The sequence below is a fragment of the Equus przewalskii genome, chromosome 12, assembly GCF_037783145.1.
Source record: "Equus przewalskii isolate Varuska chromosome 12, EquPr2, whole genome shotgun sequence".
Lineage (NCBI taxonomy): Eukaryota > Metazoa > Chordata > Mammalia > Perissodactyla > Equidae > Equus > Equus przewalskii.
Genome location: NC_091842.1, coordinates 11866648 through 11893019, shown reverse-complemented (window position 1 = coordinate 11893019; position 26372 = coordinate 11866648). Strand labels below are relative to the sequence as shown.

General features: G+C 59.2%; 1 protein-coding gene across 3 annotated transcripts in view; it reads right to left on the bottom strand.

Annotated features, from left to right (window-relative positions):
• Positions 1–26372, bottom strand: part of CLIP2 (CAP-Gly domain containing linker protein 2) — a 78532-nt gene that overhangs the window by 35819 nt on the left and 16341 nt on the right. For all 3 annotated transcript variants that reach the window (XM_070566456.1, XM_070566457.1, XM_070566458.1), the window contains 2 exons: positions 22681–22871; positions 8175–8722 (listed from right to left, as the gene is read on the bottom strand). In XM_070566456.1, coding sequence (XP_070422557.1) covers positions 8175–8722; positions 22681–22804 — 672 coding nt within the window. In that variant the 5' untranslated portion in view covers positions 22805–22871. The remainder of the gene's footprint in view (positions 1–8174; positions 8723–22680; positions 22872–26372) is intronic.

Below are 26372 nucleotides of genomic sequence, written 5' to 3'. Positions count from 1 at the left end.
TGTCAAATCACACTGTGTGGGGGAAAATGGAGGGAGCAAGGCCGACTCCCAGGTTCCTGGGCTGGTCAGCTGCAGACACAGGTGGGCCATTTACCACCACGGGGAGGACAGGGACGAGCAGGTCGGGCATGGCGTGGGTGATCATCAATCGATTTCTGTTTTGGACATGTGTTACGGATTGAATCGTGTTCCCCCCCAAAAATACGCTAAAGTCCTGGCCCCCAGTACCTGTAAATGTGACCTTATTTAAAAAAAATAGGGTTTGGGCCAGCCCTGGTGGCCTAGTGGCTAAGTTCAGAGCACTCCACTTCAACAGCCTGAGTTCAGTTCCCAGGCGCAGACCCACACCACTCATCTGTCAGTGGCTGTGCTGTGGCGGCGGCTCACATACAAAAGAGAGGAAGATTGGCAACAGATGTTAGCCCAGGGTGAATCTTCCTCAGCAAAAGAATAAACAAAAAGTAAATAAAAACACGGTCTTTCAGATGTGACCAAGTTAAGATGAGGCTATTAGGGTGGGCCCTAGTCCAGCATGGCTGGTACCACACACAGAGGGAAGGTGGCCCTGTGAAGACGGCAGCAGGGGTTGGAGTCATGCAGATGCAGGCCAGGGACTCCTGGTAAACACCAGGACCCAGAGAAAGGCACGGAACAGACCCTCCCCCGATCCTGTCTAGAGAGGACGGCCCTGCTGACACTGCTGATTTCAGACTTCAACCTCCAGAGCTGTGAGGGAATAAAGTTCTGTTGTTTTAAGCCGCTAGTCTGTGGTTCCTGTTACAGCAGCCACAGGACACGGACACATGCTCGTGGAGTTGTCGGATAAGAGCCTGACAGAGGAGACAGGAGCTCAGGAGAGAGGCAGGGACTGGAGATGCAACAGCAGGCAGTGTGATGCCCACAGGTGCCGGAATGTTCTACGTCATGGGCCTGGATGAGTCCGTCAACGGAGCGAGCACAGGGAGAGACAGCCGAGGCCGGAGTTCCGACCTGACACTGAGAAGAGGAAGAGCAGGGAGGGGTGACCAGGGAGAGAGGAGGAAACCAGGGAATCGAAATGGAGAGGAGAAAGTTCTAGAAGGAGGCAGGGAGAGACTGATGGTGGCCAACTCTGCTGAGAGGTGAAATGAGGTGTATTTGCAACATGAAGGCCCTGATGGCTCTCAGGGGAGCGTCTTCCTGGAGTGGAGGGGAAGGGAGACCATGACCACAGATGGGCCTTTCAAGGGGTCCAGCTGAAGGGAGGACAGAAATGGGCTACAGCTGGAGGAAGACACGGGTGGGGAGGGTTTTAAGGTGGGAGAAGCTGGAGGGAGCAAGCGAGAAGGCTGGAAAGGGGAAATGCACCCCGGGAGAATGGGGGGCTGTCTGCAGGGGGCAGGTGGGAGGGCCGGCCTCGGACGAGAGCCGCAGGCTGGGGCCCTGGATGGAAGCAGCTGGAGGGAAGGCCGATGTGCAGGTGCTGGTGGGTCCGAGGGTGGACAATGGCCCTGTTCCTCCCAGGAAGCACAGAACCATCACCAGCTGGAATGTGGGGAAGGGGCAGGGGCTGGGAATCTTTGGAGAGAGAAGGTGCTACGACTGTTACAGAAGAGGAAACTGAGGCTCAGAGAAGCTAAGCAGCAGGTTGGGAGCGGCCGAGCCAACTCCCCGAGCTGGGTCTGTGGGCCTCGGGTCAGTCCTCTCCCCAGCCCAGCACAGACGCAGTTGGTCATTTGTCCCCCGGAGCACGTGAACACTTTAAAGGTGGGAGGGGACAGACAGAGGCCCCCGCACAAAGTCATCTAGGAGCCCCACTGCGGGTGAAGAGAGACATCTGGAGCCTTCCTAGCCTGGGGTCGCCCTGACCTCACAGGCTTGGCCCCTTTACGGAGGCAGGAAGTGGGAGGACCAAAGGCCGGCGCCCTGGCCCCATGCCCAGGGCCCCCCGCCGTCCAGTCAAAATCCTGTGACAGCGGAAGAAGCCCGAGGCAGCTCCCATCCTCCCGGGCCCGCCTCCCCCGGCTCTGCCCCGTTGGCAGGGCCCGAAGATGAAGGCTGGTGGCCACGTGCGCTGGGCCGGGCCAGTCTCCTCCTCAGCCCCACCCCTCCCCTCCCAACGGAGCCAGTTCCCTCTGCCCGGGCCCCCAGCACCCCAGCCCCCCGGACGGTCCCCGGGCCGGTCCTCACAAACCCCTCCCGGCTAGAGCCAGGCCCCACCCCGGGCATCGCAGTGTGCGGGGCTCAGCAGGGAGGACTCTGGGGGAAGGAACAAGGCCAGAACAAAGGAAGGAACCAGAGTGGCCAAGGACACACGACACGCCAGCAGTCTTCCTTGTGACATTTTTACAAATCCTGCCAAGTGGGAATACCAGGCCGTTTTAGGGGTGACGAACTGGGGCTCCATGCCTGCCCGGGGTCACAGTGCTGTGAGGGGCGCAGCCGAGCCACCGTCCCATCACCTTGCTGCCTGCAGCCCAGACGGCCCTGCGGGGTGTTGGTCCTTGGCAGGGCGGCAGGAAGCTGACCCCGGGACGGTGGAGACGGGGGGAGCCTGGCCGAGGGAGAGCCTCATCCTCGGCTCTCAGAAGCCATCTCTCTCAGGCTAGGAGCTGCTCCCAGAGCTGACCCGGCCAGCGGCCAAGGGACCTGCCAGCCCAGCGGGGAAGGGCTAGCGTGCCCGCCTCTGGGCCAATGCGCCCCAGCTCCTCTGCAAGGCTGCCTGTGCTGCGAGCTTTGATAGGCACTGGGAGCAGGGCTGGCAGCCCTGGCAACTCTCTAGAAGGGTCTCTGGGTCCACCCCTTGGAACGCTGCTGCGGCCAGGCCGTGGAGCCATGAAAGGACACCTCCACCCACAAGGAGTGCTCCACGCAGGGCCTGCTTCCGGAAGGCCTGCTGGGCCGCCAGGGGAGCCCCTCGGGTCTGCTCTGCCCAAGAGACCCCCTGGCCGGAGACAACGCGCCTCCTGGTGACAGTGACAGGCGGGGGCAGAAAGGTCCCAATGGCTCAGCACAGGACCCGGTGATGGGCAACCTGGCTCCAGAGGCCCCGCCGGCGGGCCCAGGCTTGAGTCTGACTCCCCCTCTGCCTGGTCACAGTCCCTAACACACCTCAGCGACTGCTCCCGGAGAAGCGGCCACAGCAACCTGCTCGCCACCCACCGTCTCTGGGGGTCAGAGAGCTCTCCCATCCCCAACACCGACATCTGTCTCCCTGGGGCTTTGGCCTGGGGCGCCTCTTGGAGCCACAAGCAACCAGCTCAGCCTCTTCCTTCCTGCGACAGCCCTCTCTGTTCTCGATAATCATACCCATCCTGTCAACTCTAGCTGACCAAACGTTTCCAGCCCCCCACCCGGACTGCTGGGCATGCTGGGGGACAGGGATACGGGGATATTCTAGGGCTGGTAGGTAGAGCCAGAGCCCCCACCCCAGTCCTGCCCGTGACCTGCTGTGTGCCCCTGGGCAAGCACTCACCCTCTCTGAGCCTCACTGGTCTTACCTGCACAATGAGTGGTTAGGGTCGGGTGAGTGGTCTCTGCCACAGCAGGCCTGTCTGGGAGTCTGGATGGGCTCCCACTGGTCGATGGCCCTCATGTGGGATTGCCTTCCCCTTCCCTGCCCTGTCACCAGGTCTCCATCTGCCCTCCACTCGGCCAGTTGCGGCTCCTGCTGCTCTGTAGTTCCAGCCTGGCATGTCTCTCCTCTTTCACGACCTAAATCCTAAACTGGTGGCTGCCTGCTGGCTCTGGAGTCTGCCACACCAGGTCAGCTGCCTCTGAGCCACCCTCCCTGACCCATGCAGACAGACCAACCTCCTGCAGGGACTCTCAGGACCATGCCCGAGGCTCCTGCAGGCCCCAGGGGACACACAGCAGCTCTCCAGTCTCAGGCCAGCAGGCAGCCAGGTGCCCCCGAGGCTCCCCAGGCCTGGGAGGTGCCCAGGACCAACGTGGGTGGCGGGCTTCCCCAGGCAAAAGAGAACAGAGGGTGGCCTGGAGTGCCAGGGTCCCACCACCTGGGCCTCCAGGCCTGGGTCCGACTAGCTCTGCCAGGTGCGTTCTAAAAAGGCTGTGTGACCTTGGAACTCCACCTATCTGCCGCCACCCCTGCCACGCAGCCCACCCCAGCCAGCCAGGACCCTTGAACGCTCATCTCCCAAACCCACTTGGCTCTGAGAGTACTAGGGCGGGGGCAGATTTTAGCAGAGGAAATCGGGGCAGAAAAGAGTGGCCCATTGCTGGAGGAACTTCAGGCATTAGCCAGAAACGTCCTGAGTGCGTCCTGGGCGGGGAAGGACAGGGCAGGACAACTGTGGGCCCAGCTGCCTGCTTCCCCTCCATTGCCGGGGAGAATCCTGTCCCCGAGTCTCTGGTCTCCGGCTGTGAGATGGAACGATAAACCTGGCTTCCCGGGCGACTGCGACACTAAGAGGTGGACCCGCGGTCCTGAGGGTCCCGCCCAGCTGCTCCAGCAGGCGCATGAGGAACTCCTGTTATTTAAATATCGGATTCCAGAAGGTGAGGCCAGTGTCTGCGGTCGGTCGCTGGGGTCCCTCTCACCCTCCCAGAGCCTCCGGGGAAACAGGGCTCCTGGGGCAGAGTCGGGGACGGTTCTTGGCACAGAGCTCTGCTCATGGCCCACGGGAGCCAAGGACATTCAGGCCCTCAAGAGCCACTGTGAGACCTCAGGGAGGCGCCCTGAGCCCCTTCCTGCGCCTGGGACCCCCAGGGTCGAGGGGAACGCCCTCCTTCACAAACTTTAATGCTGACACTTCCCAGAGCTTTCCCAGAGCCACGCACCTTCCAAACCTTCTACACACGAGGCAGGTGACCTGTTATCCCCATTTTACAGGGGAAGAAGCTGAGGCACAGGAGAAGATCAATAACCTGCCCATGGTTGTTGAGCTAGTGCGTGTACCTCACGGGGCAGTGTCGAGGCCCAAATGAAACCGGGACCCAGGGGTATCTTTAAGAAGCAGCATAACTTAATGAGCATGATCGTTGTTGTTTCTGTTCATAAGTAACATAAATCCTGTTCGCGCCTTTGACCCCGGTCAGAGCAGCCTTGGAGTTGGTGAAGCGACTGGAGCTCCAGCATCAGGGTCCCCAGCTGCACCAGGCTCTCCCGGGGCCCTGACAATGCATTCACGGGGTCATATAACTTATAAAATTGGCAAAGGCGGTATGTTTTCATATGGTTTTTCCTGGAGTTCCCTATCCTCAAAGTGTCTAAGTTCAGGCCTCGACATTCACCCGCGTCCAGGACACAGTATTTTAAAGGGAGGGCTGGGGAGAGGGGCTGACGTGGCAGGGGTTTACGCTCGGCGGAGCCGGCGGACCCTGGCAGGAGCAGCGGGCCAGCCTGGAGGAGAAGGAACCCAGGCGAGCTGCAGACAGGGGCGGGGGCTATGGAGCTCGATCCTCATGGCAGAAACAACCCCTCCTTCAAACTCCTCTCCCCCACCCAGCAGCCGAGGGTGTCCTGGTTCCAGGGCAGTCACAGTCAATGAGTGACAAAAGCAGGGACGGCCCGCCACCCCCTGGCCTGAGACCCTGGGCAGGCTGTTTTCCAGGGCTGAGCCCCATCTCCTCATCTGTAAAATGGGGGCATAACCCCCCCTGTAAGTGGGGAGGACACAGGAGACAAGGTGCAGAAAGTGCTGGTGCAGCATCCAGCTCGGGGTCCGCCCCCAAGAGAGCAGCGTTTCAGTGTGAAGGACATGACGCTCGAGGGCGGACAAGTCTGCAGGGCCAGCTGCTGCAAGGCTGGCCTGGCAGGGGCTTCCGGAGCAGGGCTGCCCGTGCCAGCTGGGGTGCCCCTGCCCTGCACATCCATCTCCCACTCCCCGAAGAAGGGGCAGATGCAAGGGGAGCTCCAGGTAGGAGTAACTGGGGCTAAACGCCCCCCCCCACAGCGCTCCCCCAGCCTGGGGACCAATCAGGGCTCATCAATAACCCCCAGAGCCTCCACTTCCCGCCCTGAAGTCGTCACAGCCCCGCCCAGGACAGCCCCAGCCCCTCCACGTCCCGCTCTCTCAGCGCTCCCAACAGAGCCCCACCAGGGGGCTATCTCCGCCCATTCTGTGGGACAGACAGACAGATAATGAATGAGTGAATGAATGAGTGACGATGAGGCCTGCGGAAGCGACTTGCCCAGCATCACGGAGCTGGGAAGTAGCAGAAAGGGCCCAAACCTGGGCCTGACTTTCCTGCAGTGCCCTTGGACCCCGGGCATCCCCAGGGACAGCTCAGCGACATGGTAAGCCAGCTTGCCTGGGTTCTGTTGGCCGGGGATGGCTTCCCAGGGAGCCACAGGAGGAAGAGCAGAGCAGTGGCTCCCTGCACAGGAAGACGCAGAGGCCCCGCCAGCGCAGCCTCCCTCCCCGGCGCAGTCCCAGCAGCCCCCAGCCCCTGCTCCACTCCTGCCCCCTGCCTTCCTGTCCCTACCGAGCAGCCAGCAGACAGCCACTGCTCCCTGTGCAGTGGGAGCAGAGCCCCTGCCACCCGGGCCCGGCCGGTGGGGTCGGCCCACACCAGCCTCTGGGGCTCGGCCCGGCCCTGGCTCCCTGCTACCTGCTCTTCTGGTCTCTAATCTCTCCGGCCACCGGCCTGCGTCAGTGCGATGCTCTTGCCCCATGTCACCCAGTCAGGCCACCCCCCAATATCAGCCCTAACACTGTTCCCCAGGGAAGCCCTCCCAGTAGGTCACGCCTCTGTGACAGGCCCTCAAAGGGCTGTGTGTTGTTTCTTCCTGGCACTTACCAGTCTACAAGGAAACACTGGCATCTGCAAGCACATGGATCATGGTCTCTCCCCTGACAGATGTGAGCTGCTGGGGGCCAGGGAGCAAGCGTGGCCACACACACCACCAGCCCACCTGGGGAAGCTGCGTCCATGAGGAACCAGGCTGGCGACCTGGCCCTGGGGTGGGCAGGGCCCCCGAGAGATCACCGGGGTCGAGAGGCACGTGGCTGTGAGCCAAGAAGGCAGGCTTCGGGGGCTGGCTGGAATCTCGGCCCTGTTCTGTTGCCTCAGACAGGTGCCTGACTCCTCTGAGCCTCGGTTTCTCCATCCGTACAGAGGGGATGATAAAATCACCTCAGGTATGGGCTCAGGGATGCAGCGGGGCAACGGGTGTAAACCTCTCTCTCCCCACCCGGATGCTCTTCCCAGAAGCCTGGGCCCTGCGTGAGGTCCCCAGAGTGGGGCAGGAGGACCCCAGGCAAGAGCATCCTCCTGGGTGCCCACTCCAGGACCCCAGAGCCCTCAAACCCTTCCCCACTCGGCCTTGGAGCTCCAGACATGTGCTCCCCACCTCAAGGTGGGACCCCCCTACCCCTGAGGAAGCCCCCGACTGGACACAGGGCCCTCGCCACCCAGTGACCACCTCCCACTGGCTCCTCATGCCAGGCCCCAGATGCCCCTCAGGCACAGCCCCGTGTGTCGTGTCTGCCTTTCCCAACACCGTGGTTCCTGGAGGGCAGGGTCAGCCAGGGCCACCTGGCCACCCCCAGCCCAGGTCTGGCCCACAGCAGGTGCCAGGAAAGCGCTACCACGTTCAGACCATAGAAGGAGGAATCCATACGCTGATGGACCTGGGGGCTTCCAGCCTGGCCCAAGAGCTGGGACCACCGGAGAAGAGGGGCCCCTGGCAGAAGGGTCGGCTGAGGTCCCTGTGGCTCCAGGGCCCAATTCTCTCCTCCACAGCAACAGCGATCACTGCGCTCCAGCTGAGAAGGTGTCTGAACCGGCCAACCCGGGGCCGGGGGTCTTGAGCACCCTGGTCCCTGGCTCATCTGCTATAGGCCTGGTGCCTTCACATTGGTAGGCTGGATCAATGGATAATATCAACAACAGCGAACATTTATGGGACACTTACTATCGGGCACTATCCCAAGGCATGACACACATTCACGCATTTCAATCTACGAGGGACGTCCTGTTAAAATTCCCATTTTATAGATGGGAATGCTGAGGCCCAGAAAGGTGAAGACACTTGCCCAGAGTCACACAGCGCCAGTCTCCACAGCCCACTTTACCTGACTCCCTGGTCAGTCTGTGTGGTTCTGATGAGGAGTGGGTGCCCCAGCCTGGACCCCACTCCCCCCACCAGAGGAGCCCCTTGAGTCCCCTCCCTGCCCAGCCCCTGGGCCCTGCTTGCCCATGCAGAGTGGAGTGGTGGGGGAAGGACTCACCAGCACGCGGTCTCCCAGGCGCAGGTCCTTGTCGCCACGCTTCACAGAGCCACTGTCGGAGAGGTTGGAGCCCGACTCGTTGCCGGTCTTGACGGAGCTGTTGAGGACGCTCTCCCGCAGGGGGATCACGCGGCTGCTGAGTGGTGGTGTGGCCGTGCCCGAGTGCAGCGACAGGTTCTGGGCGGTCAGCGACTCCACCGAGTGGGCATCGCTACCTGAGCCCTCGGCCGCGGGCTGCCGGGTCAGCTTGGAGGGCCGCGTGAAGATGCCCTGCAGGGCTGGGCACTCGAAGTAGCGCACGCCGCCCACGGCGCCATCATTTTTGCCCACCGGCTCGTCCAGCACCACACCGGCCCACTGGCCCGGCGCGAACTGTGTCTCGCCGAGGTACTGCACCACGCCCGGCTTCACGCCGTTCACCCACACGCGCTCGCCCACCACGAAGTCCCCCAGGAAGTCATCGCCCACCTCGGCTGCCTTCACGCCGGGCTTCTCGGGGGCAGTGGTGGCGGCAGGGGGGCCCGAGGCCTGCTTGTGCAGGGGGGAGCCTGTGGGCAAGGAGAGAGGGGCAGTTAGGGCTCCGGCGGGAGCCAGACCCTTGGTGACCCTAGGGGCCAGAGTCACAGTTGGAAGGGGCCAGTGCTGGCTGATGGGGAAACTGAGGCAGACGTAGCTGGCAGTGCACCTGGGCAGGTCTCACGCCCCTTGGGTATCCCTGGGTCTCTCCGTACTTTTCCAACCCCTCTGGAAAGTTCTAAGGATTTAAAGCTCAGTGAAGTGCTTCCCGAGATGCAACAGCTTCCCACAGCTCAGGGTCACTCAAAATGGAGGGCCAGGAACAAACCCATTCTCGAAGGTTACAGCTGCCACCTCCCCACCCCGGTGGGTTCAGCCCTCAGCTGTGAATCTGAGACCACCCAGGGCCCCTCTGTGGGAGTGATACCTTGTCAGAGTGGTCTCTGTGCCCCCACCCTCTTCCCCAGACAGCTCTGGGCCCCATTGAAGGCTCCCAACCTATTTCTTGACAGCTGGTCACAGCCAGACATCTTGGGGCGGACGGAGCCAGAAAAACCCTCTTACTGCACTCCTGAGGCCCCCTCCCTCCCCCACCCCTCCCCAAGCCTCTGGGCTACACAGACCTGGAAAAGTGGGAGGGAGGAGGGCGGGAGGCAGAAGAAAGCTTGGAACCTCATTCCCAGGACTGAACTCCGGTCTCTCTGGCCTGAACTGGGTCCCCTGATTTAGCCCCTCCTTATAGGAAGAATGACTGTAAGGCTCAGAGAGGCAAGAGACTTGCTCAAGGCCACATAGCAGAAAGGGACTCAAACCTTGGGAGGGGGCCTGCCTCCCTGGCCTGGGCTCCAACGTGCTCCAGTCACAAAGAAAGAAGGAAAAGGAAACAACCTGCTGAAGGTTACTCATGACAGGACAAAGCAGGGCTCGAACCCACCATGCTCTGTGTGTGTGGCTCTGGGGCCCCACACAGGGCCTCCTGTGCAGGTGGGCAAGCAGGAAGCCCACCTGTCTGTGCCTCAAGGTCTGGAGGCCACCCCCCACTTCCTGCCAGACCAAGCACGGGAGAGAAAGTTCGTCCCTCTCCTGTCCTCCTGACGCAGGCTGACAGCTCGTGAAACACAGATGGGGACAGGAGGTGAGCAGATGCTGCCATGGCCCCATCAGAGCTGCCTGTGTTTCTGGTCCCTTCCATGGGCAGCCAGCAGAGGGGCCACAGGGCAGCAGCCCACCAGCATCCTCCTCTCCCCTGAGGCCAAAAAAACCCTGGGCCCCAGGCCTGGCTGGACACTTCCAGCTCAGGGCTGGAAGCCACCCTAAGGACAGAGCTTCCGGGGACAGGAAAGCCACACAACTCCAAGCCCATCAAACAGGACCAAGCAAGTGGCAGCTGTGGTGGGATAGCACGTGGCCACCCAGGGCCTGGGCAGCCAGGACAGGGTCCTGCCTCGGGGGAAGGGGCGACCTTTCCCCTGTGAGCTGGGCTCCTGGGAGGTCAACGAGCCTGGCTGCTGAACTGGGTTGACAACACTGTGATCACACCCACTCGCTGACACCCTGGGCTCCAGGCGGACACGCAGGAGCGCACCCGGCCCTCGGTCAGTCCTGTGACGTGGGCTTGTTATCCCCATTTTACAGATGAGGAAACTGAGGCTCGGAGCCATCGGGCCCTTCAGCTAGGCTCCCAGCCGTTCTTGGTGCAGGGCACATTCACTGATCCAACAAATGCACATTAAGCACCTGCCGGGCCAAACCCCAAAGTATGATCACCCCAAATCTTGGGCTCCCCTGAATGGACCCATTTCCCAGCATCGGCCAAACCTACGGTTCCTTGCCAGCAGGGAACAATCTCGTCTCTCACTCCTTCCATTTCTGGTTTAGAGAAGAACCCTGCACAGGACCCCGGATGGGTGGCCCGCGAGGCTGTCTTCCACCACTGAGGTCTCACGAGGCAGAGGCCACAGCGGCTGAGGGAGGCGGCCCTGGAGCCCATGGACCAGCTGTCCCAGCCCCATCCAGTCTCCTCACGGGCTCTTCTGTCCTGGGGCCGCTGTGTGATGACAGGACAGGACCTGCCCACACGTGTGCGATGAGTGGGGACTCCTGCTATCTGGACAAGAATGATCTATACTCACACTAAGCGATTAGAAAAAATTAAAACACAAAAGGCCCAGCGGCCCGAAGAGGGGCTTCCAGGCAGGAGCTGGTGACCTTGGGCAAGTCGCTTTACCCCTGTGAATGGAGGGGAGTGGCTGAGCCCTCCGCAGCTAACAAAAATCACACAGGCCCCGTCCTGCCGGCTCCTGCAACCCTCAGTCCCAACCCAGGACAATCCTGCATTACGAGGGGCTTCTGCTGGGATCTGGAGTCCACCCACGCCCCCACGGTGGCTCTCCCGCTCACCAGGCCAGGGGGCCCCTTCCCACGGAAAAGCTGCTCCGAAAAGCAGCTATGGGGGAGGAAAGAACAAACTAGATGGTGCCCCAGCCCCCGGCCCCCTTGTAACACGTAACCCTGCTCAAGGAGCCCGTGGGTCCGGTCAACAAGATGTTGACATTATCGTTATGACAACAGCAGCTACATTTATGAAGCACCGACTGCATGCCCCCGAGTGCACTGGGTCCTTTCTGTAGTTACATTGTCATTTTGAGATTAGGAAACAGAGGTGATGGAACTTGCCCAGAGTCACCCAGGCAGGAGTGGGGTCCCCCACAATGGCTCCCCTATAAGGCACTCGTGGCAGGCGTCAGTTCCCTTCCCAAACCCGTTTCTAGCACGCATTCCTGTGCCTACCTGTCCTCTTTGTTCAGAGCACAGAGCAGGGGCCCAGGTTGCGGGGCCCCGGTGTGACTATTCTTGGCAAGAAGCTGCCCACCCAGCTGTCCCGTCCCCAGCTGTCCGGGCCAGGGCAGACCCTCAGGTAATCGCCCTTCTCCACCCCCGCCCCTGCCAGGGGTCACAGCCCAGGGACCAGTTGTTTCAACAGCTGCTAAAATCCAGGTCATAAGCCTGTGGCAATCACGCTTGGGTGTTTTGCTTCCTTTTCCCCTTTGTCCTCCTGCTGCCCCAGCCCCGCAGGCACAAACCCCCAGGCACTGGGCAGCTTTCCCGTCTGAGCCTGGGATAGCATGGAAAACCCTGACAGAGCCCCCTTCCCTCCAGGGCCATTAGCAACACACTGCTGAGGCCTGGCCAAGCCCCTCCCCACCTCGGGGCCTCAGTTTCCCCATGAGACAACAAAGGGTGAGGTCAGAAGCAGCCAGGGTCCCAGCCGCACTGATATTCTCCATGTCCAGCCTCCTCTCCCAGCATCAGAGTTCTCAGACCCCCAGATGGGATGGCTCCCTCGGCCACACCCCCAACGGCTCTGGAAGCTCCCTGAGGGCAGGGCCTGGCCTGGGCACCCTCCCAGTTCCTGCCCGGCAGCAGCAGGTCAGTAAACCCCAAGAAAGCAAAGGGTAGCAACAGAGCGCGCCTCATGCGAGCAGCTGGTCCCCTCCCAGACACTAGGCCGAGGAATTTGCTGCCAGTTTCAAGTTCAAAGCAGAACTTTGATGAAAGGGCTGGAGGATGTGGTCCAAGAGTGGAGGCCGACGGGGGCGCCCAGATGAGAACGCCCCTCCCCTCCTCCCGCAAGGACCTCGGTCTCGCCCACCATCCTGGGGAAGCCGGGACAGGCCTCTGTCATACCTGCCAAGTCTCAGCTGCCAGGACCCCATTTGCTGAGCACGTGGTGTCAGATGCTGGGGACAATGGGCATGGCCAAGTGAAGGCCCAGCAAGGTAGGGACAAGAGAACTGTGGCTACAACTCCGCTGGCCACCTGCCTGCCTGAGGAAGGGCCAAGATCCATGGGGGCCTGGGGTTGGGGACAGAGGGCCCCTGGCAAACAAGGGTGGGAGCACCTCCCAGAACCTCCACTCCAGGGAGTCATCAGCTCGCTCCCTCACCTCCTCAGAGAAGCCCTCCCTGACTGCTTCATCTAAAAGCCAGCCCACCACATGGCCCCTTACCCACTTTATTCCTCCAGAGACTCATCTCCTATCTTCCCCATGTTTGTCTGCCTCCCGGACCTAAAAGGAAGCTCGAGAGGGCTCTGCTCCTCTCTAACATCCAGCCCGGTGCCAGGCAGCAGGCCCTCAATGCAAGCTGAGCTGCAGGCTTGCTCAGAGCCAGGTCCCACTGCCAGATGTCGAGCCACGATGGCTCTGTGCTGGCACAGGGGGTCTTCCCATCCCAAGCTGCACCGACTGGTTCCCATTTCTCCAGTCAAGGAGACTGACTCCCCAGCAGCTTCTGGTTCCACCTTCGCCCCTTCCTGAGCCCTCCAGTTATCCCCATATTTCTAGAGGAAAGCTAAGAACCCTCTTCTCCTTTTAGAACAAACCTCCATCCCCGTTGGTCTCCCCGGAACCTGCCTCCCCACCGTCTCTCTCCTCCCCTTGCTCGCTGGCCAACAGAGCCCATGCGTGGCAGGAACAGCCACAGCCCACGAAACAGCAGCTTCCCCAGGGCACCCCTCCTGCTGTCACCCCGCCCCTTTTGCAGTCACCCTGCCCTTCTCAGTAAATAAGCTTTTCTCCCTCTATTCAAGTGCTTATCTCATAGATCATTTACCACCACTGCCGAAAAATTAGAAAACATAGTTACTGATTTTTTAAAAATTAAAGCACCCATCACTGCATAGGACAAACACAATCACAGTTAGCATCCAGTGTCTGTTTCTGCAGGCTTTCTCCTGCACACGTACGTGCATATATACCAAGTACTTAAAAGTCAAAAACACAAGCAGGGCCGTATTTAGACACGACTCGGTCCTCTGACCTTCTCGTGGTGGGCCTTTTTCCGTCCAGCAGCGTCCAGAAGGAAGCGGCTCCATCCGCTGACTTCCCAGGCACTCTCCAACGCTTTCCGACCCTCGGCTCCCAACCCCACCCAAGCTGGAAACAGCTCTTCCCTCCTGGGCTCTGCGTGGGCCCTTCCCAGCCTCGTGGTGCCCGGGCCTGCTGTGTCCTCCTCTCGGGACCCCCTGCTCCAGGGACAGGACGCGGCCTCTTGCCTCCTCCACCCCTGCCCGCCCTGCTGGTCCTCCCCCGCGGGCGGTCTCCAGCCGCTCCTGCCTCCACCTTGTGTGCTGGCCGGTGGTGTGCTGCTAAAGGTTCTCTAGGAGAAAAAGAAATAACGCTGACTTGTGGCGTTTGCCAATTTCCATGGTGTAAATTCTCCCACTGCAGTCGACCTCAAGCTACTAGCAGGATGTCACTGAACAGGGAGTTGGGATGATTATATAGTATTTCCACCAATAACTTTAAAAATTCAGATACTGTAAAATCTTACTAGCAGTAAATAGTAGTATTTACCAGTAGCAAAATCGTACAAGTATCAGTGGTATAAACACTCCTGAAGTACTCTAGGTGTGATGAGATTTGAATACTTACTACCTATGTTTTTAATATAATTTATTTAACTGTAAATTCATTCAATCTGATTCTTTAAATAACGGCTGTGTTTAACATCTGGTTTGCAATCCCACACTTGTTCTTGTGAGCCGGTGTGGCCGGCGCCAGCACACCGCTGGTCCTCTCCGAGCCCACGCCCCGGACCAGTGGCCCACGGAGACCCCTCTAAATTACCGACCCCACCAATGACACAGAAGACGACGCAGAAGCAGCAGGTCCCGACCTGTCTCCACCGCAGGGAGCGGGCGGGGAGGGGGCGGGAGGGGGGAAGACATGCCTGTCCTCTGGTCAGCGCCTGGGCCCTGCCCTTCCCTGTGCTCCCCTGTACCTGATGCTCTCCCAAAGCTCTAGCTGCTGCTTCTATGCTGCCACACTGCTGCCTTTTTAAAGACACTAGTGAATTCTCCTCGTAAAAGATCCAAATGACACAGGAAGACAGGAGGGAACTGGGCTCCAACTGCTCTCTCCAGTCCAGATCCCTTCCCTGGCCGCCACACCTGACCATCCAGCAACTGCCTCCTCCTGGATGTCCCCCAGGATCTCACACTCGGCATTCCGAACCAAAGTGACCCGCCCAAGAGCTCCTCCTCTGTCCTCCCCATCTCGGGAGTATCTCCCCCACCCATTTACTCAGGCACAAACCCTCATGGCTCCTTTCCCCTCAGCCCACCCCACCCCAATCCAGTTATTCATCAAGATCTACGAATTATACAGCAGAAGTAACTCCCAACTCCACACCCGCCACTCAGGACTCAGAGGCCCCTCCCGAGATAGGGCCCTCGAGATGTCACACCCCGCTGGGGACAGCAGCCTCCAGAAGGGTCTCCCCGCCTCCGTCACCAGCCTCAGGCTCTCCTCAGTCAGAGCAGCGAGCCCTCTGGGAGGCCACCCCATCATGCCACCTCCCCTGACTCATCTGAGCTCTTTAGGTAGAGACCACTTTGTATGTTAACCTTTGACCTGTATAACGAGCCCACTTTACTTATAGTAAAATATAACAGAAAAGTAATACAATATATTGTTAAAAGAAAAAATAAAGTAGTGAATGTAATCTTTGGCCCATTTCCCACAGAAATAATTTAGAAAGAAAAAACTGACTCACTGTCTTGTCATTCACAAAATAAACAAACTAACAAAAAAACCTAAGTGTCCAAAAATAGAAGCAGTTCTATAAAAATTATGGCCAAGTCTTCCAGATTACCAAGCAATCTTTAAACATAATTCTTTCAGAACTCAGACACCGAAGGACGCACACCGTATGACTCCTCTTAGAGGACATGTCGAGAAGATGCAGGTTCACAGAGCAGAGAGCAGGGGGCAGCCACCCTGGGAGGGCTGCTGCTGTCACGGTGTTTGGGGTAATGAAAAAGCTGCGACTACATGGGTGATGGTCGCACAACACCGGACATGCAATTAACGCCACTGAATGGACACTTAAAAATGGTCAGGATGGGGGCCGGCCCGGTGGTGCAGCGGTTAAATTGGCACGTTCTGCTTCGGCAGCCCGGGGTTCGCCGGTTTGGATCCTGGGTGGGGATGTGGCACCCTTTGGCAAGCCACGCTGTGGTAGGCGTCCCACATAGAAAGTAGAGGAAGATGGGCACGGATGTTAGCTCAGGGCCAGTCTTCCTCAGGGAAAAGAGGAGGATTGGCAGCACTTAGTTCAGGGCTAATCTTCCTCAAAAAGAAAAAAAAGGTTAGGATGGCAAATTTTATGTTATATATATTTTGGCACAATAAAAAAAATAATAATAATTCTTCCAGGTTGCATGGGGAAGCGTTTCAGATGTGATGTTTGGTGGGAAGCAGGGTTCAAGAGTGTTCCGACACACAGCATAGGGGCGCAGACGCCCAGGAGTGGGGGAAAGAACAGGAACAGGGCAAAAAGGAATCAACTTAAAGAAAACATAGAGGGGCCCTTCAGGAACCCACAGAGATGACGCCCAGGGACTGAGGAGCGTGATCAAGGCTGCCCTCAGCCCCTGAAGGCCAGAGGGAAAAAGGGTACCTGTGCCAGGACACGGTCCCTCGAGGAGGCGGTCAGTGCCCATACATCCCAGAGAACATAGTTCCACAAGGTGTTAACAGGTACTATGAAAAAAAATTAATCTCCAAATTCAAACAAGCTTGAGAATCAGCGCCCTAACCGGAGTTAAGGTTACTCTGCTGCAGGACTTCTCAGAGCCTTTAATGTGCTAATGAGCTCTGTGACTGTTCAGGAGGGGCTATAAATAAGGTGACCACACGATTCACCGTCCAAAACCAGACATCTTGGAGAGAAATGAGGTGTTATTAACACGGCGTCATGCCGAGACCACAGGCATAACCTAGGCTGCCCCTGGCAGAACCCTGGCCTTCAAAAACAGCCCTTTCCTCTGTGTCACCTAAGGAAACCCTGCCTGCCCAGGAGACCAGCTCCAATACCTCCCGGCGGCACAGCCACCCCACGGGGCTCCGTCCTTCCTCGGTTGGCACAGCCTGCCTCCCAGGCTGCCAGGGGACACGTCGGCGCCCCACCCAGAACACAAGCCCTGGGAGGTGGCGCCCACACTGCCTCCCCTCTCCACCCTCGGAGCCCCGGGGCCAGGCTGAAATGCAGACTGGCCACGACCCTGACCTCCCCTCCCTAGTGGCCCCAAAGCAACACACATAAATGCCCCACAAACCCTGAGGCAGCTTTCTGCTCTAAGCACCCCCCAGCAGGTGCTCAAGGCAGAGGGGATGAAGGAAGGCATGGGGTCTCCATAAGATTCCTCATGGGAGCAGGCTGTCCACCGTGAGCCCCAGGCCCAGTCCAACTTTCGGTCAGTCCCTCCCACAGCGCCCTCCCAGCCGACTCTGCCCGCCACAGGCCGCATCCCCCTACTGCGATGTCTCCAGCCACCCACCCCCAGAGCAGGGACCCTCTTTCAGCCACTCTGGCACAGGCCTCATCCCCAGGATTGCTCAGTGTCCCTCCTCAGCCAAACGGAACTCAGAAGTCTCTTTTGGTTCCTCCTATTCCCAAACCAGGAGGACAGAGCCCACACCCGGCAGACCCAGCGGGCTCCCGGGGGTGGAGGATGTGGGAGCCTTACCCTGGGAAGAGCAGAGCCGGCTCCCCATGGAGAAGCCCGCTGTGGCCACGCGCACGCATGGCAGGCAGGCGCTGGCCGCCAGGCCGCCTGGGCGACACTGGGCAACGTCAGGAGCATTAGGAGGCCGCCCTGCCCCTGCCCGCCCGCAGCCCAGCACAGAAGAGCTCGGCCTGGCTTTCCCCATCCTGACGCCATTAAAAGTTGAGGATGTGGTTAGGGGAGGAGAGCCAGAGAAGCTGACCCTGAAGGGAGCGAAGGCTGCCTGGGGCCGCGCTGGCTCTGCGGGAGCAGGGGCTGGAAGCCAGTCCTGGTTGTGCCCAGGTCTGCACAGCATCTGGGACAAGCCACTTAAAATGGGGATGATGCCACCTGCCCTGCCCTCCCAGGGGAAATGGGTACCTAGGTGAAAGATAATTCTCCAGAAGTGGAGAGGGGTGGGTCGGAGTTTTAGACTATAGACCCCCTGGGGCTGTCACGCCGGCTCCCGTGTCTGGAGCACCCATGGGGGGGGGGCCATCCGGGCCCCAGCTCACTAAGCCAGAACTGAAAAGCTCTGGGACTAGCCCCACATGGGCCCTTTGTGGGGATCCAGACAGAGCAAGTGGACGCAACCCAGGTGGCTCACTCTCTGTCTAAGGGGAGACTCCCACACATGCTTGTCCTTGACCTCCTGTGTCCTGGGTCCCCAGCACGAGGAAAGACCACAGGCACATGGGGGGACGTTCATGACCAACCTGATGAGGACAGATCGCTCCCCCCAGCCTGTCCACCTTCCAACCTGCCTGGCGTGTGGAGCTGGGACTGGACCTGGGACCCCAGCCACCCCGTCCCCGGCGCGGGGCAGCAGGTGCCAGCGGCCTGAGCCAGCTTTAGCCCCAGCCCAGCAGGAGTCTCGGCTGCAGCCCCACTCCGGCCCTGGAACTCGGCACTCAGCACGAGGCGCCAAGCTCAAGCTTCTCATCTGTACGACGAGGGGAAAGCAGTTACCCAGCCAGGTCGTTTATGACAAAGAAACTGGAGGAGAGCCTGCTGCAGAGCCAGCTCATAACAGAGCCAACGCCGAGCACCGGCCTCGCGGGTGGGCCATCTCTGGGGCTGGACCACAGAGCCGGGATGGGAGAGGCCCTTCCAGGACCTGCCTGGCCCAGCAGAGGGGCCAGACGGTGGCTTGTGGTCTGTCCCCTTGCTCTGCAGCCCCAAGTCCTCCTCAGGTCACTGCAGCCAGCCCTTCTTCTTCCTGGGTTCAAGAGGGACCCCCACGGCCGGCCTGGCCTGCCCCTACTTCAGCCCCAGAAGCAGACCCCAGGGAAGTGCTCTGGGCTCCTGTTCACAGCCTGCCCTTACCGACTCTCCCACGCCTGCAGGGCAGTGTCAGACCCTGCTGAGCCCTGCAGGCTACCCTGGACCCGCAAGGGCCCACACCCCAGCAGCAGTCCTGGGCCACCAGCCCACAGGCCTGAACCCGCTTCTCCTCCCTCAGGGCCAGGATACATTCCAAACCCCCGGGTGGCCCCCGGCTCAGCTCCCCGGCTCCCACCCCAGCCCCTCCAAGACACTTCCCCTTGTCACTCCAGCTGCCCTCCGGTCCTCACATCCCTTGAGATCGGGGCTTCACAGCCTCTATTCCCTCTGCCCGGACACTCTTCCCTAACCTCAGCTGCACTGGCTCCTGCTTGTCGCCCAGACCTCTGCACTGGCGTCACCTCCTGAGCGACACCCTCCCTGGCTGCCTGACTGGAAGCTGCATGCAGGGGTGCTCCCTCCTGTCCTGAGCTGCCCCAGCCAGGGCTCCCGCCCGCCAGTGGGACCCAGACAGCCCTCCCGCGCACCTGCTCCGAATGCCTCGGGGCCACAGACCCGGTATAAGACCCTCTCCAATGGCCCCCTTGGCCCGGCCACTCCCTGCGTGTCACAGCTCTGAGGACCAGCACAGGCCCGCCCTCTCCACAGGGCGGGGACAGGGCATCAGTCCAGGTCCGGTCCAGGCCGGGCCCAGGGCCAGACCCTCTGTCCGGAGGCTGAGCTCACGCTTTGGGATGTGGCCACTGCCCCGATTCCCAGAGCAGACTCCAGCTTCTTACTGCTCCCCCAAACCACCCCAGGCTCCCCCCGCCTCTGCCAGACCCCCCGCTTGGTGCCCCGGGACCCCTAGCATGGGGTCCCAGCCTCAGATGGGGAAGGCACTTCCAGCACCTCGGAGAGCAGACGGCCAGTTCCACAGGGCGGGGGAGGGGGGCCACGTCTTCCCGCTTCCAGGCCCCCCATCTCCAGAGGCCCTTGCTATGAGACCCGAGGAGGGACAAAAGCAGCTCCGGGTGCAGAAATCTCCCGTCTCCCCTGCCCCCTCGCAGGGTCTACTGCTCCTGGCTCTTCCCCCTTCCCTCATGGGCGTCCAGCTGCAGCCTTGCACTGCCATCAAGCCCAACACAGGGCTTGGGGGCGGGGCTCTCTAATCAATGGGGCATTCACGGAGTGACAGCTCCTTCCTCTCCCTGGGCCAGGCAGAGTCAGACCACCCAGCCTCCGCCCTCAGGGGCTCCTGGACCACCGTGCAGCGTGACTGGGAAGCCAGCAGCAGGCCACACTGCGGCCCACTCCCACTCCCTCCGGGGACTAACATGCACCTGTTCAAAACGGCAGCAAAGACAACACGGCGGTCACCCAGGGACACACCCCCCAGAGACCCCAGTAAAATGTGAAAAAGGAAGATGCAAATTTAGGAACTACCCACGATTTAGCTGCTTAAAACTCATGTGCAAAAGGAAAAAAGGCTGGAAGGAAATCCATCGCATGGTGGCTGTGACTAGGTTAAGGGGGCGTAATGGGTGTTTCCTCCTTTATCACTTCCAAGTTCTTCTGTAATGAGATTAGGGACAAGTGAAAAGAAAAGAAATTACTCTTTAATGAGTTCTGTACCTGCAGGCACTTCACGTTCATTAACTCACTTGATCCCAGCAGACATGTTATTATCCCATTTGTGGCTCAGAGAGGTTAAGCAACTCTTCCAGGGTCACACAGCAGGGGCAGAGCTAGGAGGGGCATTAGAGCTGGATCAGAGCCAGCATTCAGGCCCCTCTTGATCAGGGAAGAAGGAACCCAGGCAGTGCTATGGGGCTCTCTCCAGGAGAGGAGAGGGTTGGGGTCGGGCCTAGCTGGTGCCCTTCTCCAGCTAGTGAGCTACACAACCCCCCCTGCACCCCACCACACTCAGCCCACTTGGTGCCTCTGTCCACGCTCTTCCTCCACTGCCCGCACATCGTCCTCCTCTGCACTCTTATGTTCTCCCATCCTCAAGGCTGAGCCATTCACGCTTCCTCCAGGAAGTCTTCTGGGACAGCCCACTCGAGGTGCTCAGCCCCCCTGACTTCCCACAGCCGGGCAGTGAGTGCAGACGACCTCGCCTGGGGGACCACAGCCTCCTCACTGGGCTCCCCACCCCTGCTCTTAACCCCCAAGACCCATGCTCCACACAGCGGCCTGAGGGATGTGAACACCCAGCCGTTCCTCTGCTAACATCCTCCATCAGCTCCCGTCGCACTGAAACCCAGCCCGCATCCTCCACGACTGCCTCTGCTGCCCTCCCCAGCCTCACTCACACTCCTCTCTATGCAGACTCGTCTTCCTTCTCTTTCTTAACAAACCAAATTCACCCCTGCCTCGGGGCCTTTGCATCACTGTCCCCTCCACCTGGAGCATCCTTTCCCCATTTTCTCTCACCTGGCTCCTCCTCGCTCAGGAACGCCTCCCATGAATAAAGGAGGGTTTGCCACCTTGAAGGGGGACTCTGGCCTTCAAACGAGGCTGGACCAGGCAGGGGAGGGGGGGTCTGCCCACGGGCCGTGTCATGCAGCTGCCTCACCCTTTTTTGCGGGGTGTTTGGCTATGCCAGGGACCTAGTTCTGCCAACTGCCCCTGCCTTTGGCTCAAACTTCCCCTGACCCCACCCAGGGCCCAGATGGCTGAGTCTGGTCTCGGGCTGTTTTCTATCTCTCCAGGTTCTGTGCCCGTCAGGCGAGATGGACAGTGTCCCCCTGCTGGCTGGAGTGTCATCAAAGCGAGGATCTGTGCCCAAACATGCTCATCACAGCATCATTTATCGAAGTGAAAAATAAGAAACAATCGCAGCCTCCAACCACAGAGAATGGGATCAGAAAACTTTCCCAATTCCTTCCATCGTATTCCTTTTGACTGCAAACCCTGCAGCAGCTTCCCACTGTTCTCGAGATGGAAGCGGAACTCCCTGCTCAGCCCCAAGCTGCCCCTGCCCAGTCCACCCTGTCTCACCAGCACACTCCTCACTGGCCACGTTCCAGCCTCACACTCTTCTGCTTCATACCCCCCCACACTCCCTTCTGCCACTGGGCATTTGCACGTGCTGTTCCCTCTGCCTGAAGTACCTCCCTCTTCATTTAGTGAACCAGGACCTTCCATACCTCAGCTCACCATCCTCTCCTCAGGGAAGGCTTTGTGGCCCTCCAGGACCTGGTCAGGCCCTGGTCATAGGATCTCACGACACCCAGACTGGCAGTCTGCTGTGGGCCAGGACCACATTCTGGTTCTGCTCAGAATGAGAGCTCTGGTGGTTAGGACGATGTCGACAAGCAGGCCTTTGACTTATGTTTGTTGAATAAAGAGTATTTTACAGCCATTAAAATGACGCACTCCTATTATACTTAAACATCACTATCACGTGACATTTCCAGTGGCATGAAAAACTCACTGATCATCTTCAAAGGAAAAAGGAGACTGTCAAGCTGTATATGCAGCATGATTGCAAACAGGGAAGGAAAAAAGTGGAAAGACAAATCAGAATAACAGCAGTTGCCTCGAGGAGGGGGATTACAGGCAACTTTACTCGTATGGAACTTTCCCAAGGTTCCACAGGAGCTGCCTTCCTTCCATCATCAGAAAAGCCAATAACCAACAGCTGCTCTCCACCCACTTGCTGTCCGGGCTGGCGTCCCACAGGCACCCTCTGCCCACCAGCAGAAAGGCCAGAAGTCACGTGAGGAACGGTTACAGGCATGGCTCTGGGTGGCAGACCAGAAGGCCGGTGGGGAGACGAGGCTGGCTCCACCAGAACAAGCCCAGGTCCCAGAGGGGAAGGAACGGGCCCCGGGAGGCGGGTGGAGGCTGGAGTTTGAATCCCGGCTGTCTTACTGGCTGAGTGACCTTGGGCAAGGCACCAGGCCTCCCGGGACCACCACCTCCTCACCCCGGGTGGAGCCGACAGTGGTGCTGCCTCCCGGAGCCAGGGGAGCGGGAGAAGGAATGACACACACTGAGCATGCGTCAGGGCCTGTCGCCAGTTAATTTTTAGAGGGATCACGGTCAGACGTATAGATCCGGGTACTGCTGGCTTCCCGGCTGGTCACAGAGCAGCCGGTGTTCCCAGGGCTTTTCCAGAAGAACCACTCTGCCACCGGCGCCTCCCCCAACCACCCTTGGCCCCACACACCTTCCTTAGAGCCCGTGGCCGCCGCTGCAGCAGAGGCCGAGGGAGACCCGGTGGATGTCCGGCCCATGGGACTCGAGTGCTTCCCCCCGCGGCCGGGGGGCTTCAGGCCGCTGGGCTTCTGCATGGCGGTGCCACTCTGTGGGTGGATGACGGTCTGTGCAGGTCACGTCCTCTCCGCCATCGTCACTCACCTGCGGGCAGAGAGCAGAAGCGATCATATCACCACGTCACCAGATGTCAGAGCAGCCCGGTGGGACACAGCGGGATTCCAGCACCCCTGAAACTGGGCATAGGGAAACTGAGGCACAGAGCCGTGGCAGCAAGTGTGGACCCAGTGTGGCGGTGGTGTTGCCAGGACACGGGTCCTGGTCTGCTGGGCTCTGAGGTCGGGCACGCTCTCGCTGCCCACCTCCTGGGCCAGGAGGCAAGGGTGAGGAGCAGAGTGGCTTGGGGTCGGCAGCGATGGCAGTATTAACCCCAGCAACCTTGTAAGAGGACCACACACGTCAGCACAGCCACCAACAGCTGAGTGCAGCTCTCACCGCAGAGCACGGGCCCATGCGGATTCTGATACACAGCAGCAACCCGGTGGGTCGCTTTCCAATGGTGCCCAGACCCTTTGGGACCAGCCAACAGCTCACATCCCTCCCAACGAGGGCCAGACAAAGCATCGCCCAGTTTCATCAACCAGCTCACTGTTCCGCTTGCCTCGGGGGCCACACTCCAGCTGCTGGGCTCACCGTGCCAGCACCCGTCCCCTCCCTCAAGGTGTGGGGACACACACCTGTCTCAATCCCATGCCAGGATGGACCCATTGTGCCCTCTGCCCACCCTCCCACCATCAAAGCTCCCTGCCTGTGACCAAGCAGAGAAGGATGCGATGTATACAGCGCAGGGGGACAGTGGCATTTGCCAAAGGGGACCCCGAGAGGGGAAGCCCCAGGCTCCATGGTGATCAGTTCAGGGCACAGGTGACAGCAAGACAGGACTGGCTGCAGGGGAACTGGAGGAGAGGCGGAAAGGACAGGCCCACTGCCCCTGGCCTCCTCCCCCGCCCTGTGTGCACGCCCTCTCTTGCACCAAATGTCAGTGGAGGATGCACCTAGGCCCAGGCCGCCGCCTGTCCCACAGCTGCAGGCAGGACGTGGCCTCTGCCTTGGGCAGCACACCGTCCAGTGGGGAGAGGGCACGCAGAGCACCGCGGGATGGACAGAGGATTCTGGACAAAAGCATCACCCCTTTGTCACCCTGGGAACAGGGGAAATCGACATGCTCTGGGCGCTCAACTCTGATGCAGAAGGGAATGCCACACCCTCAGTCATGGGATGTTATTCCCTTTCACAAAACCCTTTTCTCCATTCTTGATCCCTCTGACTTCTCTGGGCTGACCCCTAACCCCAGCCTGGAGTGGACATGAGACCCAAGCCTGGCCAGAACCCCCAGGGTTAGCTGAGGGGTGATCTCGTGACCTGAGGAGCGTCAGGGTCTGGCCTCTGGCTGGAATTTAAGGAAGGGTGCTCTCCTTGCTCTGGGTGTAGACATTTGGTACAAGAGAGGGCGTGCGCACAGGGCGGGGGAGGAGGCCAGGGGGCAGTGGGCCTGTCCTTTCCGCCTCTCCTCCAGTTCCTTGCCTGGGTGTGGGATGGAAGCAAGGAGCAGCAGGGCCATCCTAGTTACCACAGGGAGAGCCTGCCACGGAGCGATGCCAAGACGGAGAAAGCAGAGCTGAGTCCCTGGATTTGGAGGGCCTGGATCCAGCTGAACCTGAAGCTAGTCATTTGAGCTCTTCACTTACATCAGCCAACAAATCCTGGCACACACGTGCATCGTTTTCTCTTTTTGCCTAAACGTATTTGAGTGACGCTGTTGCTTGTAAACAGGAAAGTTCTAATAGAGAAGCCAGCCTACAATGCTCAGGGCAGGAATACGCAAAGCATCCTCAGAGCAGCTCTCAGGCTGGCAAGACGAGCCAGCAACACGGCTGCCTGTCCTAGCACAGCCACGAGGAGGAACAGCTCACACAGGGCTGCCAGGCATAAGAGAGAACAACAAGCTCTCCAAGGCACACAGCGGTGGCACCACACCCCTGTGAGCCACCAGGAGTCCTGGCACGCCTGCCAGCCCTGGCCCGGCCCCAGAGCCCACCAAACGGACAGTGCAATCCCTTGATGGACTCCTCTGTGCCCTGGGGACTCTGGGGCCAGGAGTCACTCGGCCAGGCTGCAGTATGAGGCGGCCCCCTCGCTCCCCAACCTGGCCCTTCACTGAGAGACCACCCTGTGGGTGTGCACGTCATTCTGCGAGCCTGGGCTGGCTGTGTTGGCATCCCCAAGCTGAAGAGGGACTCGCCGAGCCACCAAGGGCAAGGGAGCGTGGTCTCTGAAGACAGTCCCCCTGTGGGTGGCCAAACGAGCCCCCTGCTCCAGCAGCTCGGCCAGGGGTGCTTTGCCCGAGGAGCCGGGACGCAGAGCCCCGCGTGTGCGAGGCCGAGTGTGCGGCCGGAACTGCAGCGAGACACAAGGAGCCCACCCCAGGCCCGGGCCCCGGAGCACAACACCCTCTTGGAGGAAAAAGCTACAGGTCATACATCTAGTGAAGGATTTGTATTCAGGACACATGAAGTCTCACGACTCACCAACAAGAAGACGAACAACCTAATAACAAATGAACCAAAGATTTGAAGACAGTCCTGTGTTTTTTAACGACAGGATGCGTTCTGAGAAATGTGTCATCAGGCGATTTCGTCGTTGTGTGAACATCACTGAGTGTCCATCACTGAGTGTCCACAAACCCGGATGGGAGAGCCCACCACACACGCAGGCTATGTGGTACCAATCTTATGGGACCCCGGTCATAAGTGTGGCCCGTCATTGACCAAGCATCACTATGCAGCACACGACTGTACTCATTTCACCAACGAAGATACACAAACAGCAATAAACACATGAAAAGATGACCAACATCATGAGGCGTTAAGCGATGCAGACCAAAACCACAGAGATCCACTGTACACCAAGTGCAATGGACGAAAACAGAAAACTGACAGTATCAAGTGCTGACGAGGATGGAGCGCAATCAGGACACACGTATTGTTGGTGGAAGTGAAAAATGGCACAACCACTTTGGAAAACAGTTTGGCAGTTTCTTAAAAAGTTAAATATATCCCTACCATATGACCCAACCACCCAAGAGAAATAAAAACATACATCCATATAAAGATTTGTAAAAAGATGTTCATAGCAGTGTTACTCATAATACGCAAAACATGAAAACGTCCCAAACATCCACCAACTGGTGAGTGTACAAACCAACAGCTTATCTACACGCCAGTGTACAACTGAGCAACGAGGACAAACCTCAAAACACATCACACCAAGTGAAAGAAGCCAGACACAAAAGGCTACATATCGTATGATTCCATTTATCTGAGACTGCAAAACTACAGGCACAGAAAGCACATCAGTGGCTGCCTGGGGGTGGCAGCGGGGGCTGACTGCACACAGGCACAAGAGAACTTTCTGGCTGGTAGGAATGTTCTAAAACTGGATTTTGGCGATGCCTGCACAACTGTGTATTTATACTAAAAACCATCAAACCATACACTTAGAATGGGTGGATTTTATGTTATGTAAATTAAACCTTAACTTTTTTTTTTTCTTTGAGGAAGATTAGCCCTGAGCTAACTGCTGCCA